The sequence below is a fragment of the Glycine soja genome, chromosome 19, assembly GCF_004193775.1.
Source record: "Glycine soja cultivar W05 chromosome 19, ASM419377v2, whole genome shotgun sequence".
In the NCBI taxonomy this organism is placed as follows: domain Eukaryota; kingdom Viridiplantae; phylum Streptophyta; class Magnoliopsida; order Fabales; family Fabaceae; genus Glycine; species Glycine soja.
The window spans coordinates 49351481-49368090 of NC_041020.1; the positions used below are offsets into that span (position 1 = coordinate 49351481).

A 16610-nucleotide genomic window follows, 5' to 3' on the forward strand; every position below is an offset into this window, starting at 1 on the left:
AATATTATTAATCTCAAGTAAAAAATAAAAATATTTTAAAAATATTTTTCATTAAAACTTGATATCATAAATAAAAAGAATTCTTGAAAATAAAATTAAAATTAAATGATGTGATCAAATAAGATAAAATTAACTTGTTTGACTTATATTCATCACACTAGATATTAAAATTTAAATACTCAAAAATAAATTTAGCAGCGTCCTACACGAAAATAATTGTTAAAGAAAAATCATGTAGGTAAACAAAATCCATTATGACTCAATGCATTGAATCAAATATACAATGTCTAAAGTCAAATGTGAGAAAAGAAGACGAAAGAAATACAGAGGAGAAAAAAGAATAAAAAAAATAGATGAGATATGAGGTTGTTCTATCTCAGCATTCCGTGACAAGGTTTATATCACAGCCTGCATGCACTAAGAATTAATATTCACAGCCGCATATCCCATTCCTCAAATATAGGAATCATCGTAAGTGAGTTCAGACGACGCGGTAGTTACACGGCCCTTGCCACCTCCCTGTCCTTTCCGGCGGTTCCCCCCGCCGCAAGTAATTGAAATCTCAATCCCAAACACCGACCCGAAACATGAACACGGCCCGCCGCCACGCCCACGCCGTCTCGACGTCTGACCCACGCGCTTCGACGTTTTCCTCATCACCTTCTTCCTCTCATCGTCGTAGTCCTCATACGCCGGCGTAAGCTCGTTCCTCCACCTCTCAATCTTCGTCTTCATCCCCTCCGTGCCGCTATTCTCCGACCACCCATCCATCCCCGAGATCTCCGAAGTGCACGGCGCAGGCGGCGGCATGGGTAACAACCCCTTCGCGATCGCCGCCGCCACCACCGACGGCTAGGGCCCCACATCTGAAATAAGCGAGCCTTCGTTGAAAACGCCACCTTTCCGCACACCCTCGTCCGAATCCTGCCCATCGTAACCGTAATGCTTTGCATTCCCATGGTAGGCGTAATCATTAACGGTGGAGTCGTTTTTCTCGCTCTGACAACGTTGTAGCGTCAAAAGACTAGAATCCAAGGGCAAGTGGTGATGCTGAGTATTGTCGTCGTCGTCGTCCTCGGTTTTCGCGTTTTTGTTTTTAATGATGTTGTCCCAATAGCCCACAGCGGAGGAGCTGAGTTCGGAATAAAGCGGCATGCTCCGCATGGTGCTGTCGAGGAGGTTGATGCCGATGTTGAGAATCCCTTGCGGGCGGCCGGAGGGACGGCGAATTTGGAGGGCTACGAAGCGGAGCTTGGGTTTGCGGTTGGGAGGGAGGAGGTTGGTAACCAGGACGGCGACGGTGCCGATGAGGACCTGGCGGAGCCAGGCGTGGGAGTAGATCTCGACCATGATGACGGAGTTGTCGGAATTGAGGAAGTTGTCGTCGACGCGGAAGACAAACTTCTCGTTCCAGGTGGGGTTGGTGTGGCCAATTTGCGCTCTGGGTGGAGCCACGCCACCGCGTAGGCCCGAACGGATTTCGACACCTGGGCCAGCTCTTGGGCCGAGATCACGTTGATTTCTAGGAGCTGGTACGGAGGTGCAACCGCCGACATGGTTTGAATGGGGTGGTGCTACGGTGGTGGATCAATGATCACAACCACTCACTCACCCGTCGTGCCAATTCAAAAGTCAAAAGTCTCTCAACTCATTTTGTTTGGGTTATAGTTATTTTCATTATATTGGAAGCGTCAACCTTCTATTTTTGGGTCATTAGGTTATGTGCGCAGGGAACGGAAAACAAAATTCACAAACAAACAAACCCTAACCAATTGGGTGAGTATCGTTTTTAGTTATATCCACAATTAATCTATAGAATTTATTTTAAAGTAATTGAAGATTTTTGTTGTAGTTAATTTTTTGTTGATTTTCTCAAGGCTTATCTGATGCGTCAGATCAAAATCTTTGTGTCAAACCTCTGTCAACTCAGGATCAGGATATGAAAAGTAAAGATGTTAAATCAGCATGCAAGCATAATACCACAGCTTATAATGAAAATATTACGATGGCTAGTTCTTCACGTCTGGGAGAAGTAAAAATATCTTTGAATTCTGACTCTGCGTTGGGACAACCAAACTTTAGTATTCCTAATTTGGATATTGTTATGAAGTTCATGGATAAGAAGTACATTCGCTCTTGCAACACTTTTGAGCCTCAATTTTCTATGGCAAAGCTATTGGATGACCTTTGCAGGTCTTATCTCAAGTTGGGATATCGAAAGGGATCAAATTCCAAGCATGCCAATTCACAGCAATATGTTAATCAAGGTGAAAGGAATCATTTTCGTTTTATCCGTGACATAACAAAAGGTTCAGAAAAGGTGAAAATATCATTAATAGATGAAACTGGTAGTGAAGACTTGCCAAAGTTTAATTACATACCATGTAATATAATATATCAAAGTACTATTGTAAATATTTCTTTGGCTCGGATTTCGGATGATCAGGGTTGCTGTTCTGATTGTTCAGGCAACTGTCTTTCCTCACCATTGCCTTGTCCATGTGCTCAGGAAACTGGTGGAGAGTTTGCTTACACTCCACAAGGTTTGTTGAAAGAAGAATTTTTAATAGCTTGTGTGTCTATGAAGAATGAACCTCAAGATCATCATTATGTGTACTGTCAAGAATGCCCTTTGGAGAAGTCCAAGAATGAGTACATGCCCGAACGATGCAAGGGGCATATGGTTAGGAAATTTATAAAGGAATGTTGGAGGAAATGTGGGAATCGGATAGTGCAACGGGGTATAACATGCAAATTGCAGGTAAGCAATTCTCCGAATACTCTTACAACTTAGAGCATGTTTGGAGTTTTGTTTGGGATGCTCTAAATTCAGTTTGGATAGTAAACTCAGTTTCATGACGTGTTTGGTTATCAAAAGTATGTTTGCTCAGCGCTACGAATGTTAGTTGTTGATGAATACATCGTCATCTTCCCGCCTTCTTCAGGTGTTCTCAACTGGTGAAGGAAAAGGCTGGGCCTACCAAAAGGAACTTTTGTATGTGAATATGTAGGAGAAATATTAACCAATACGGAGTTATACGACAGGATTATGCAGGATATTGGCAACGAGAGACATACATATCCTGTAACTCTTGATGCGGACTGGGGCTCAAAACAAGGGTTAAAGGATGAGGAGGCACTATGTTTAGATGCAACAAACAATGGAAATGTTGAAAGGCTCATCAATCATAGGTAACCAAATACCAAGAATAATACCTTTTTGAAATTCATCAATAGCATTTTCCATTTAAAATTAGAATTACAATGTATCAATTTTTTATCCAATCATAAACTATCGTGTGTGATAGTTTTGTTAACTTTTATAATAACTATTTTTAAAAGTTATACCTTAGATGATTCCTAATTGGTTGAAGGCTTAAATATGTTTTTGGTAGTGCTTTTTCATTTTTCTAATTTTAGTTCATCTAAGTAGGCATTTTACCAATTTTGGTTCCTCTAAAATATTTTGTTAATTTTTAGTCGTTGTAAATGTGTGTTTTCCAATTTTGGTCCTTGTAAGATTCTAAATTATAGTCCCCATCAGTTCACCCTTACGAAGATCAAAACTAGAAAAAATGCAAATTTATAATAATTAAAAATGAATAAAATATCTAACATGGATCAAAATTGAAAAGACATAAATGTAGTGGAATTAAAATTTAAAAAATGAACTTACAGGAATAAAAAATTGAAAAACGCCGACTTATAATGACAAAAAATATATTTAAACCTTGGTTGAAAATGTAAAAATAATTTCAGATGAAAATATAAAAATCCTTATAATGAGCTAACTCCAAAAACTCGTCTTCAATTTGAATTGTAGGCTGTCACTTACCTGCATGAAGCCGGAATCGCTAGTAATCGCCGGTCAGTCATACGGCGGTGAATTCGTTCTCGGGTCTTGTACATACCACCCGTCACACTATGGGAGCTGGCTATGCCCGAAGTCGTTACCTTAACGCAAGGAGAGGGGTGCCAAAGGTAGGGCTAGTGACTGGAGTGAAGTCGTAACAAGGTAGTTGTCCTGGAAGGTGCGGTTGGATCACCTCCTTTTCAGGGAGAGCTAATGCTTGTTGGGTAGTTTAGTTTAACACTTTTCACACCCAAAAAGAAAAGTTATGTCTGCCTAAAATGATAATATGAAAAGTAATCTTTTAAAATTATTATTTGCATGACCTAGCAGATAAAATTTTAGCATCTTTAATGGCCAAACATGTTCAGTTTTATGTTTTCACTGTGTACTGTTCGCCAACCATTATTGATCTGTGTTTGTCATTGCAGATGCTATGATGCAAATCTCATAGACATTCCTGTTGAAATAGAGAGTCGTGCTCATCATTTTATCATGTGATGATTAGTTTCTTTTATATTTGCATAGTTCTCTTTTACGATATTGATTTGCTTAGTTTTGTGCAACACCATAAAAATTAAATGCTTAATTGTACTTTTGATCTCAAATATAATAATTGTGTGATTTTGGTATCTCAGTTTCTAATTACATGAATTAACTCCTCCCGTTATTGCAACTGTGCAATTTTAGTCACATTTTTAATCCCTATGATATCACATTTGTGAGACCAAACATGACGTCATCATGTGTCAAGCAACATGTTAGCTGCCACCATCATCTAGTCCATGCCAGCAAAATATATTTTATAGAATGAAAGAGGGGTCAAAATCTAACAATTGCAATACCTGGAGAACCAACATTGTTATTAAGCAAAAATTAAATTACGGGCATATACTTAGATTTTGTGTTTTGTTCCTTTTGTGCAGCTTGCGTTCTTCACCAACAGGAGAGTGAGTGCAAATGAGGAGTTGACATGGGTAAGTCAATTGGACCGATTTAAGACTTACTTCTTATTGTGCGTTTGCAATAGTTTATGAATTTAGTTTAATGCACTAATGTTGTAAAGAGTTTTTGCATTATCATTTAGTTATAAATTGTCCTGCAACGTAAAAGGTTTTAGAGAGCTTTTGGCAAAAAAAATTCCTGCAACATTGGTGACAAGTAAAGCATTCTTTTGTTTTGGCACAGGCATGGTTTTCTAGTGTTAGGTCTATAATACTTATATGACATTATCTGCAGGATTATGGTATTGTTTTTGCTGATCACGACCATCCTATTAAAGCATTTCAGTGTTGTTGTGGAAGCGTACGTCTTTTGTTGTGATAAGAAACAAAAAGGTTAGTTCAATGAAACAAGTGGTGTTTTGCTTATATATTGTTTGTAGGTGAATTCTGCTTTTAGTTTGGCTGGCTTCTCCATTCTCATCAAGCTTTATCTGTATATTGTTTGTTACTTTCTAATAAATAATGTTCAGGAGGCTTTTGGTCTTTGACTGTATTGTTTAAAAGAATATGAGAAGACTGATGAAGTTTCTACTTTCATTTATGGTGATTCAACTTGTAGGAAAAGGAAAAATAGAAAATCAGGTTGATGTAACAAGAGGAATGTCTGAACTCAAACAATTGAAGTGAAGCACTCGAAGGTGGGAAACAAATAAATTTCTTGAGGAATTCCTTGTTCTATTTCCATTATGTATCCAAACTGTAATTTCAACACCATTTGGTTCATATATTGAAGCATCATGTTAGTACAAATTATTAATTTTAATTAGATGATAGTCTTGACATTTTCTCTCCAATGATGTCTTTTGTGAAGCACTCTTTGATCTATTTGGTGCCTTCGCTTAAGATGCCGTTGCCTACCTACTATTCATCATTAGGGGAAGGAACTACAATGCTGAAAATGAAAACTAAGAAACTCAGGAGTCTAGATGTACAGGTGGGAGTAATTTGGACTTTTATTCGTTAATTTTGTCTGCAAATGTTTTGGGCATTTGTTGTTAATTGATTTGTAACATCCTGCCCAAAGTGGGCATATAGAACTCAATTTGAATTTGTCAGAAATTTTATTGTAGTCTATTAGGATTGGATAACATCCTTTTAGTCAAGGATCAGATGATTATGAGGCATCATCCTATGTATAAATTATCTTAATTGCCTTCTTAGTCTATATTTAATAAAACCAACCGAAAAGTTAGTTAAAATTGAAAAATTAGTTGGTGAGTGAAAGTTGATTTTTTTAATTTATAGAATTGTAAATATCTTGATAAAAGAGAAAAAATTATGTACTAATAATATAAATTAATTTTATAATATATTCATTTAATTACAAATAATTATGTATGATAACTTTGTTAACTTTTATCCTATTAATTTTAAAATTATACAAATAGTAATTTGTAACTAAATGACTGTAAAAATTGTTTTATACTACTGTATAATAATTAAACTCTTTGATAAAATTGTCTGTTAAAAATAAATATAAAATGAAAAAAATAGATATAAATGACAACCACCATTGAAGATTCGTGGCTATATAAAGTCTCTCTTTCATAGATTTGTTTTCTCTCTCTTCTGAGTTTTTAATTTCCTTAAGATTAGATTCGGATGAACTTTGGTTTGAACTTTTTGTAATTGATTTACGTGGATTAAGTTATTGAATATATAGCGCCTTTCCATGATTGACTCCCATTGAGAAATTGATTCATAATCTAAATCTTGCATTTGAGAAATTTGGGTTTAGATCGTTCCAATTCAATAATCATATAATTCTTAAGCACAGGAATAGAGTGTATGCATTAGACTTAATGCATGTTACTAATTTTGTTCGCCCAAGCAATATTAAGGATCATATTTGGAGAAAAGGGCTTACCGTCCAAGGAATTAAGGTTAAAAATAATATTAGAGAAACTAAATATTAATCATATCATATGAACATATTTTGAAGGGAAAGAAATTACCTCTAGGAAGAATAAAGGAGATTCTGATACCTAAACACTTTAATTAATTAAATTTTCTAAATTTGTTTAATTGTGTTCTTCATTCTTTCAATTCAATCAAATCATAAAAATTCCAGAAGTCAATTATTTTTTAATTTTTAGATTAAAAAGTAATTATTTCTTTAATAAAAGAGAAAGTATATACCATAATAATAATTAGGCTTCTATAAAACAACACACATACAATACAACTGCAAGACAATTTTACTAAATAACAGTTCTGTTTTGCAAATTTTGTTGAACTTAAAATACAGCAGAGCACCAAGTAGGGAACAAAACAATAACTGTCAAGCCATCTTTCCAGCAGCACCTTTGCTGTTTTTAGCACAATAATCAAACAAGCTCCCATCAAAGCAACGCCTCACAGCTTCTTTTGATAGATACCCTTGTTCATCTCTTGCCAGGACATACAAAACTCCCCACTCAAACTTACTGGCAGCCCTGTAGTTTGTTAAAAAAAAATAAAAATTCACCCATTTTCAGTTCAAGATTCTCAACATGTATGTGTGTGTATGCAAAAAGTTGAAAGAGAAAGATAGAGGACCAGCCAAAGAAGTCATATGCAACCCTGTTTCCTTCAGTCATGTGCCACAGCTCCTTCAATGTCAATTTATCAGGCACCTCACGTGCATACTTGCTGAACATGAATTCCAAATTTGCTGGCATGAACCTGCAATACTTGATGTTAGCATTCACCAAAAACAGGCATCAACATGTCGTTCTTTTTATTAATTTTACTTACCTTCCCTCTGTGTCATAGGTACCAGTGTCACTTCCATGCTTTGCCCTATGTATGTTTTTTATGTAAATTGGGAAAAAAGGTGAAGGTAGCCATGTCTGTGTGAGAAACCAGAACATGTAACAAGTAAGTGGAAGTCGTAATGTAAGGTAAATCAAATACACTAAAGTCAGTTTCATGTGAAGAGTGACTCACAGGAAGAGTAGGATAACTGAGAGTTACATGAATACCAATCGAAAATATGAAGGAAAGAATCACATTGAAACCGAGTGCACGGAATCCTACAAAATCATGAAAACAACAACAAAAAAAAAGGGGGTCTCCTTCGTATTTAAACTAATACTTCAAAATTGTTGATCAAATTAACAATAGACACGTATTTAAAAGAAAATTGGGTGAAGTGTATTAAAATCATGAGGATAAGCATAGAAACAATAAACAAGATTGAGAGTAGAGTACCCATATATGTGTCCAATGGGTAGACGACACCATCATTGTTAAGGTCGAAGAAGGATACATGCTGCTGAAGAACGGACATGTCGTTGTGTTTGTGGCCCCACGTGCCATTCACATTCTCTGTGTCAGGGGCACTCAAAGCTCTAGGCAAATCTGAATTAAAAAAAGAAAAATAAAAATAAAACTCCAATTCCCACCACAAGTGCAAAAGGCAATCTTGATCAAACCCCATTAAAATTTCCTGCTTTGAGACCCTTAATTAGATGACATCTTAGCTAGTGTGTCCAGAATATCATATTCTTTGATTTCATCAAACCAAAAAAAGCAAAAGGATTAAGAAGAGAATGGATAAAACAATGATTACATGGTTTGGGGAGTTTGGTGTCCAAGTCCTCAGGGACCTTTCTCTCAGCAGTGATTGGTGCCTTGTTGGCCACCGTAGCCATAGCTTCATGGGATGCTTCCACTGTTGCCATTACAATATCTCCTACTAGCGAACTTGGATGAAGAGAATCCCTTGTTCTTTTCTCTTCTTTGTAGAAGTTTGGAAGTGGTGGATGCTGAATAAAACTAACAGGGAAGAAGAAGAACTTAAAGAAGTGTCGCGAAGAGAGGAGAAGAAGGGATGGTACACGCAACAGTAACAGATTCAGATTCTTCCTCGTGACTCGCGTTGCTGGTGTGTATTCTATCCGACACATGGCATTGGAGCACACAATCTTTAACAATTTTGGATGCCACACATTGCAATTTTTTTTTCTTGTCTTCGTCCCAATTTTGTTCGTTGTTCAATGGTTATTATGCTACGCAAGAAAGGAAACTCCGCATTCTAACTTAGCTAACAAATAGCGTGTTTGAATTAAGTCACGATTTTTAGTGTGTGTTTGATTGGGTTTGTGAAATTGATTATTAGTTTAAAATTAATTTTAGATATATTTTTATATGTTTGGATTTATGTTGGAAAAAAATTAAGAATTAATTTTAAGTTTAGAATTAATTTTGAATATAATTTTTATATGTGCGGAATCATGTTAGAAAAAAATTATGAATTAATTGAGTTTATAATTGATTTTGGATATATTTTTATATGTTTAGATTTATGTTAAAAGAAAATTTCAAAATTGATTCTAAATCTAAAATTTATTATGAATTAAAACAAGTTTAATAATTTCTGCGTTGAATTTAAAATTATATACTAAATTTTATTCATAAACTATCAAACATACGTCAAATCAGATTACTTCAAAATCAAATTTTCTCAACCTCCGTCCAAATACACGAATAGTTTTACGTGCATTATGCAGCTAAGTCAGTGAGACGCAAAATCAAGCTGTATCTTAGTTAGAGATAAGTGTAACAAATAGGGAGGCGTGCAAACAGATTGATGAGATTAGTTTCTTCATCACGTACTTAACAATTCTACTCCACTCCAATAACATTATCTCTCTGGGTCACCTAATTTTTTATAATTTATTTATTCTGCTTGTTTCTTTTGAATGTTTATGGACGAAAGTACATGTTAGAGTTTGGACTATTTTTTATTGGTGCACGTGGGGCGAGCCCATTTTGCTTGTCTTGTTGGTCAGTTTGGTTTTAATTAGTGAAGATGTTTGTTTAAGATAGTTTTAATGAGTTGTATATTTTATTTTTCTAAAAAAAGTTAATCTCTCTTATGTTTCTTCTCCAACAAATCCCACCGCCTCTTTGGTGGGTCTGATAACATGCAATAAAACTAAAGAGGATGTGTCGCCATCGGCTTTGGTGACGGTGATCCATTGCCAAACTTCACGACAATTGGGAAAGTTAAAGAGATAACTATAATAATAATAATAGTATTTTTTTAATTGTAATCCAGTGTGGCAGTCCTAAAATAGTCCCATACTATTCTATAAATAATTTCATATCTAACGGGACCACCTTAGTTTCTCACAGTGGGAGACTTGAGAAGATTTTCCATATTAGCCACGTTCTCTCTCTCTCTCTCTCTCTCTCTCTCTCTCTATATATATATATATATATATATATACCATTCTTATTAATTTACCCCTCCTTTTATGTGTTTATTTTTTAAAAATATCCATTATATAAATGTACCCCTACAACAATATGAAGAAACCAAGTTACCATACTTGTTTTATTCTTACAGGGGTGCATTTATACTGAGGATGTTTCTGGAAAAAAGATACTGAAGGGAGGTAAGTTAGTAAAAAAGAAGAGTATATATATCAACTGCCTTCTTTTATTTCCAAATAAATGGGCCTTTAGATCCGTTCTAGATGTATATATATTTGTTTTAAGTGCAGGTTTGTTTTAGTTAAATAATAAATAATAAAATAACAAATAAAAAATATGTTCCAAAGAAGGAAATGATATAAAATTTATGGCTTAATTGCATTTTTTATTACCTGGGTAATGCATTTATGCAATCTTAGACACTCAAGTTTCAATTGTGTAAATTAGATCCCTCAAATTTTGTAAATGAACAATTTTAGACACCCAAATTTCAATTTTTCCATTTGGGTCTCCAAAGTATTTTAATTATGTGATTTTAGTCAATTAGATTTCATAATTATATGATTGGAACTAATTTTCTAGGGACAAAAATCACACATTTGTGATACCTAGGAAATTAAAATCACACAATTGAGATATTTAGAGACCCAATTGATTTAATGAAGTTTAAGAAACTAAAATCGCTCAATTAGGATACGTAGGAATCAAAGTTGCAATTAAGCCAAATACTAATTTTTGGTGTAAAGGTTTTATTATGCCTTGTCTTACTAATTAAATCTTCTATTGGTAATGAATTGTTTATTGTCCTCATCACTTGTTATTAGCTTATGTTATGGATTCTGTTTTCCTGAGGCTTTAGTTTTCTTCCCTGTTTGTTTTTCATACTCATAAAAAAAAACCTCATAAAAAAATCATATAATAATTACAATGATAATAAATATGGGTAGTTAGTTTTGACCATTTCATATTCACTTCTTATTGTTGTCAAAAAATTAATAGGTTTTTAAGAATACTCATTTTGGATTTACTTCTTTTTTGACTATCGCAAGGGCAAAAATCAATACATAAATAAATAAACAAGAAAAATAAGTTAATTATATATCACATTTAATGAACATGATCGTCGAAAATCTATACTAAAATTTATTTAGAATGATCAGTTTGTTTATACTAAAAAAAGTGATTTAAAACAGAATCTTCTTAAAAAATGTTTTAAAAAAGAAGATAAGATTTATTTCTTTAAAAAAATTGCTTAAAAACAGTTTGAACAATGACATTCGATTAACAAAGCCAAAAAAATATTTATTTTATTAAAAAAAACTGTTTTTTAAACAAACAGACTCATTCGAATAATTAAAAAATTACATCATATTAAAACCTTTTGTTGTTTTCAATATTATCTTTTTATTACATCATATTTCTTATTATATTTATGTTTTTCTCCATTTTATCCCTTTGTCTCCATGTGTGAATTAACATTATATATTCACTGCACTTGGGATAAAAGGAACAAATAAAACTCTATTGAATGTATGCATACAACTATCACCCTTACCTTGGTGGCATTGAGATTTGTAATTTTCCATAAAAAGTATGAAATTTGAGAATATATATTAGGATCTAAGGTGCTACAAACTGATTACACTACACTACAGCATCGCTTCCATTCATTTTCCACAAAATAGACACAGCAAGGCAAGTAGGACTTTGGAGGGAAGAAAGTGGCACCACAAACTAGCCAAAAAGGAATTAGAAAGTGACTTGGATTGACCATTTTGGACGTGTGTGTGTGTGTGTGTCCAGTTTCACTTCACACCACTCATTAGCAGCCTTTCTTACTCATCAGCAGCCAACATGCACTTTACTTTGCCTTTTTAATTAATATTTTTCATCGCATTACTAATTACTAATAATTACTAATACAAGTTCCTTCCCTTTGCTTGCGTTATCAAAGTCAACAACTTGCAAATGGCAACTTAGAACAAACAAACAAACGCAATCATACGACATGGACTAGAATCGGACGGCTCAGAACCAACGTGGGCCACACGTGTGAGTCGCAGGATGTTTTTTTTTTTCTTCACTTGTTACCAGTATCGTGAGAGCTAGAATCAAAAGCAAGAGCCTAGGCTAAAACTGACGGCGTTGGTTGGGGTTCTAACTTCTAAGATTGTTTTGTTTGAGTTAAACACGACAAACTCAAATACGTGTGCATTACAACTCCTAACCCCTCATCCTCTTCTTCTCTCTCATACATACCCCTCCGTTTTTGGTTGGATTCTCGGCTTTTTAGATTCCGTTTCTGGTTTTTCCCAATTCCAAAGTAGTCTGTTATCATCGTCATCCCTTTATAGGTATGTTTTTCTGTTCACCCTTTTCACGCGACCCAGCTTATTATTATTGGCTTGCTTATGTTTACACATAGGATTATTAATCTGTTAAATTTTGTAGTTTTTTTTTTATTGAAATCTCTTTGAATCTGGGAGTGTGGTTTTTATCTGTTCTGGTCTGAATTGGTGGTCTCAATGAACGATTATTGGTTGCAAAAGAGGCATCTTGTGTGGCGGGTACCTTTTTTCTTTAATTTGTGGCTGTAAAGAGCGTGGTGTGGCAGTTCTGGTTTTTCTGACACGAAGGATGACACTTGTCAATGCTTGCTTTTAACTAACCGTGAATTTCAGTTTGATGACCGACCCCCTTGAACACTCTTTTTTTTTTTAAGCCTCACTTGAACTGAACTCGTTTCTAATTTACCATTCATTTTGGTATTTTCTATATTGGTCTATGAGTAGCTTAGTTTTTAAATTCAGCAGCAACTCACAATTACCACCACCCTTTTGTTTTTGTTCATGAGTGTGGCGGCTTCTTATTTATGACTTCAAGCTAATCATCTTTTCTTCTTGTTGTTTGCTATTTTTTTAGTTATAAACTGGCTTGTGCTGTATGTTAGGCTTCTTATTTCATGTTAATATGTTATTTACCTTGGCGATTTCAACTTGTACTTTATCTTAAGAATAAGCTTCAAGGCTAAACCAATGTACACACCTTGTGCAGGTGCGGCTGATTTTCCTTTTGTACCCCACATAAGTTGTAGATATTGTGATTCAAATGACATTTTTTTTTCTAAGCTTCTGTTGGCTAGCTTATTTGTTTCCTCATAATATTTTGCCATTCTTAGAGTAATATCCATGAAAATTTTGATGTGTTTGGGTATTGGATAATCATGTTGCAGTACTTCTATCCGTTTTCTAGAGCTTTTGTGACTTGAACCCTTTACTTAGAGGATTAAGCTTAAAATCTAGACCAGTGAGATATGAAAAGGCAGAAACAACATTAGCTTACCAAATTTCTGTATATCAATGGGTGGTAAAGATAACTTACTATTAGTGGTTGATTAGCTGACACACAACTTGTTTTTTATGTTGAAATCAGGACAGACAAAGCTGATTCACTTAGGAGCCTCAAGAGCTATGTCTACATCTTCTCGTGCTCTTCCCACTCCCTTGGAAAACAAGTATATGAAACCCCCAGATTCTTTTCAGCTTTCACCCGTCAGAGATCTGACTGCAAATTCTGCCTCATCAAATTCAATCAGAAGTGCTGGGAAGATGTTGTCTTCACCTTCTGAATGTCCCGATGATATCCCTTTTTCCTTTGTTTCTCAGACATCAGGTGACAATGTGTCTTCCGAAATTCATTCAACAGCATTGATTTCTCACCCTCAAGATAATGAAGATCTTTCCTGGGGACCAGATCCATTTCAGGATATTCTTGGCTTTCCTGAAAATGTTTCTGTCCAGCATGATCAGGTGCAAAACAATGGTTGTTACATAAATGATGATAATGTCAAAAGATCTGATTTTGGGGAGTGGGTTGATCAGTTAATGTCAATTGATGATTCTCTTCACCCGAACTGGAGTCAACTTCTTGGTGATGACAATGTAGCAGAACCAAAACCAAAGGTTTGTCTCTCAAATTTCAAGCTGATTACTGCAATGCTTGTTCTCATCTGTGAAGTTACTAGAATGCATAGGTGGCATGAGGCATCTCATTTTTGGATGCCTCTTTGTTGTCTATGGGTCATGATTTTCATACATGAACTATATTGATGCAGATGAAAATTAATTTAATATTGATTTTTTTTATCTTGTAATGACTGATAAATGATTTCTATAAATTCACCTTTCTACATGGAGAGGGTTGTAATATTTTTGGTGCGTTTAAGTGCTCAGTTCCAATTTCTATTTATTTCATCACCATGTACATATGAATTTGTGTATATAGTTCATTCCCTCTTCTCTTTTATGCTGTATATGTGGTTCTTAAGAGTTTGAAGTCTATTTTTATCATGTACCTTACTTTTTGTTCAATAGTTCTCTTATTTATGTATTTATTTCTATTGCACAAGCTGCAGAAACATATCCTACTCTGTTGATGCAGGCATCTCATGTTCCTCAGCAGCAGCATATAGCATCTGTAGAAGTTGTTGGCAATTCAGCATCAACTGCACCGCAGACTAAGCCTAGAATGCGTTGGACTCCAGAACTTCACGAGGCCTTTGTGGAAGCAGTTAATCAGCTTGGTGGTAGTGATAGTATGTTTCCGTCTCCATAATCTCATACCTTACCTCTGGAATTTTTCTTGTCATCTCATGATGTTAACAACTTAACCTGCAGAGGCTACTCCAAAGGGTGTGTTGAATCTAATGAAAGTTGAGGGCCTTACTATCTATCATGTAAAAAGCCACTTGCAGGTACATCTGTGATTTATCATCCTCTTAAATAGCTTATGGGTGTATGTCAATTTATTTAATCTAATGTTTTTCACATTATTTTTAAATTTCAGAAGTATAGAACTGCCAGATATAAACCAGAGCCGTCAGAAGGTATGTAGAGTGTATTTACTACTTCTAATGTGCATATTACCAGGTATCAAGGAAGATATTCTGTTTGCTATATCAAATGCTTTTTTATATGAATTGCTCTTCTTCGTACTTCTTTAGCCCTATTTTTGGATCGGGAGAAAGAAAATAGTTACGGAAGAACATCTTAAAAATTGGGAATTTCTCTTAATTGTTGAAGAGATAATGAAAATAAAAGTAGGGAGGAAAGATAAGTCTAGAAAAGAAAAATTAATTTTTTTCTCTTTCTCTCTCATCCAAACAAAAAGAAAGTGTTGAATGCTATTTTTTCCCCCATTCTCCATACGTTTCAACAATACCATTTCTTTAGAGTTACAGTACATTATAAGCGCACAGAAATTCCTTTTCATTTTTGACAAAAAAAAAAAAACAAAAATGAGTAAGGTTGTGAATGAGTTCCTTTTCTATATGCCTGCAGGAAATTCTGAGAAAAAGGTGACTCCAATGGAAGAAATGAAATCTCTAGATTTGAAAACGTGAGTTCTCTTTCTCTGTGTGCGTGTAATGTTTACTCAATATAACTTTCCTCTAATTATTATTTATTTTAAAATGAAATATAATCTAACAAAGATAGGTACAATTTGATTTTCGTCATTGCTGTGATACTATTTTCATATCGTATATGAACAGTTGCTCCATAAGATTCTTTTGTCTTAAAATGAACAGTAACGCTCAGAAACATACTTGGGTTTGTTTTTCTTTTGCAGGAGTAAGGGGATCACTGAAGCATTACGTTTACAGATGGAACTCCAGAAGCGACTTCACGAACAACTTGAGGTAATTAATTTAGTAATAGTTGAGATTTTCTTGAGGGGGGGGAGTTTTGCTTGCTTTGCAAATTTTAGGCATGTTCTGATATTGTAATTTTGATGCAGATCCAAAGAAAGTTGCAGATTCAAATTGAAGACCAAGGGAAACGTCTTCAGATGATGTTTGAGAAACAGGGAGAGATGGGTGACAACAAGGTTAATGGCTCCTCGGACACAAACGAGGAAGGCGACAAATTTGAAAGCATTCCAAAAGCCATGCCTGAAGAGAAGGATTCAAGCACAAGAAAACAAATAGCAGGTGAAGCTGAAGAAGTGATCAATGAAGATGAAGCTGCACCACCCACAAAACGGGTGAAAAGTTCATAACAGCAAGATCGTTTTATGGTTCTAGATTTGTTTAATATTCTTAGACTGGTTTGGACTGCATGGAACTTGTAAAAATATTATTGGATCCAAGGATGTTTCGACTTGCTCATTTATCACTGCCAGAAGTAAAATCTTGTTTTATATTTGTTATCATATACAAAATCAGAATGGAAGAATGAAAGAAATAATACATTTTCAAAAAGTTCAAGAGTGAAATGAAATAAATATTACTATTAATGATAAAATAAGATGAAATGGAATTTAAATAAAATGTTGTGTTTCATTTTTTTTCACAATTTTAGAGATACATGATGAAATGGAATATAGAGGATTTCACCAAGAAAAAAAATGAAATATAGAGGAATGGTTTCATGTACCTTATTAAAAATAATTGAAGTTATCAATCTTTTTTTTTTGGGTACTGAATCAATCTTATATAGTGAATGAAAAATGAAACGGAAAGAAATAAAATAAAATAATTTTAGTAGTTATTATTG

General features: G+C 34.5%; 3 protein-coding genes and 1 long non-coding RNA gene across 8 annotated transcripts; 3 read left to right on the forward strand and 1 right to left on the reverse strand.

Moving 5' to 3' along the window:
- The first annotated feature begins 1636 nt into the window (after positions 1-1636).
- Positions 1637-3187, forward strand: LOC114399849 (histone-lysine N-methyltransferase SUVR4-like). The gene has a single exon (XM_028362067.1). The coding sequence runs from the start codon at positions 1940-1942 to the stop codon at positions 2792-2794; it is 855 nt and encodes a 284-aa protein (XP_028217868.1). The 5' UTR covers positions 1637-1939; the 3' UTR covers positions 2795-3187.
- A 634-nt stretch (positions 3188-3821) lies between these two features.
- Positions 3822-6004, forward strand: LOC114399850. The gene is made up of 3 exons (XR_003663847.1): positions 3822-4827; positions 5090-5187; positions 5414-6004. It is a non-coding gene; the product is annotated as an uncharacterized LOC114399850 (long non-coding RNA).
- A 986-nt stretch (positions 6005-6990) lies between these two features.
- Positions 6991-8821, reverse strand: LOC114399027 (peroxygenase 2-like). The gene is made up of 6 exons (XM_028361121.1): positions 8408-8821; positions 8047-8196; positions 7783-7868; positions 7591-7685; positions 7393-7518; positions 6991-7289 (listed from the first exon to the last, which is right to left on the reverse strand). The coding sequence occupies exons 1-6, from the start codon at positions 8742-8744 to the stop codon at positions 7136-7138; spliced, it is 948 nt and encodes a 315-aa protein (XP_028216922.1). The 5' UTR covers positions 8745-8821; the 3' UTR covers positions 6991-7135.
- Positions 8822-12167: 3346 nt separating this feature from the next.
- Positions 12168-16266, forward strand: LOC114400573 (protein PHR1-LIKE 1-like). 5 transcript variants are annotated; one of them, XM_028363085.1, is made up of 9 exons: positions 12656-13110; positions 13489-13728; positions 13810-14018; positions 14497-14650; positions 14733-14809; positions 14902-14941; positions 15396-15453; positions 15685-15754; positions 15853-16266. In XM_028363085.1, the coding sequence occupies exons 1-9, from the start codon at positions 13092-13094 to the stop codon at positions 16111-16113; spliced, it is 1128 nt and encodes a 375-aa protein (XP_028218886.1). In that variant the 5' UTR covers positions 12656-13091; the 3' UTR covers positions 16114-16266. The 5 variants fall into 5 exon arrangements, with proteins under 5 accessions (XP_028218882.1, XP_028218884.1, XP_028218883.1 ...); XM_028363081.1 differs by lacking the exon at positions 12656-13110 and adding an exon at positions 12168-12410 and having other exon boundaries at positions 13489-14018; XM_028363083.1 differs by lacking the exon at positions 12656-13110 and adding an exon at positions 12168-12410 and having other exon boundaries at positions 13494-14018.
- Positions 16267-16610: the final 344 nt, after the last annotated feature.

What these genes read in the sequence shown, in the direction of transcription:
- LOC114399849 (XM_028362067.1), top strand. Translation starts at nt 1,940, where the DNA reads ATGAAAAGTAAAGATGTTAAATCAGCATGCAAGCATAATACCACAGCT.
- LOC114400573 (XM_028363080.1), top strand. An exon ending in TAAACCAGAGCCGTCAGAAG is followed by an intron (nt 14,942 to 15,395) that starts GTATGTAGAGTG and finishes ATATGCCTGCAG; the next exon opens with GAAATTCTGAGAAAAAGGTG. An exon ending in GACTTCACGAACAACTTGAG is followed by an intron (nt 15,755 to 15,852) that starts GTAATTAATTTA and finishes ATTTTGATGCAG; the next exon opens with ATCCAAAGAAAGTTGCAGAT.
- LOC114399027 (XM_028361121.1), bottom strand. Translation starts at nt 8,744, where the DNA reads ATGTGTCGGATAGAATACACACCAGCAACGCGAGTCACGAGGAAGAAT. An exon ending in TCAGTTATCCTACTCTTCCT is followed by an intron (nt 7,686 to 7,782) that starts GTGAGTCACTCT and finishes TTTCTCACACAG; the next exon opens with ACATGGCTACCTTCACCTTT. An exon ending in GCATATGACTTCTTTGGCTG is followed by an intron (nt 7,290 to 7,392) that starts GTCCTCTATCTT and finishes AACAAACTACAG; the next exon opens with GGCTGCCAGTAAGTTTGAGT.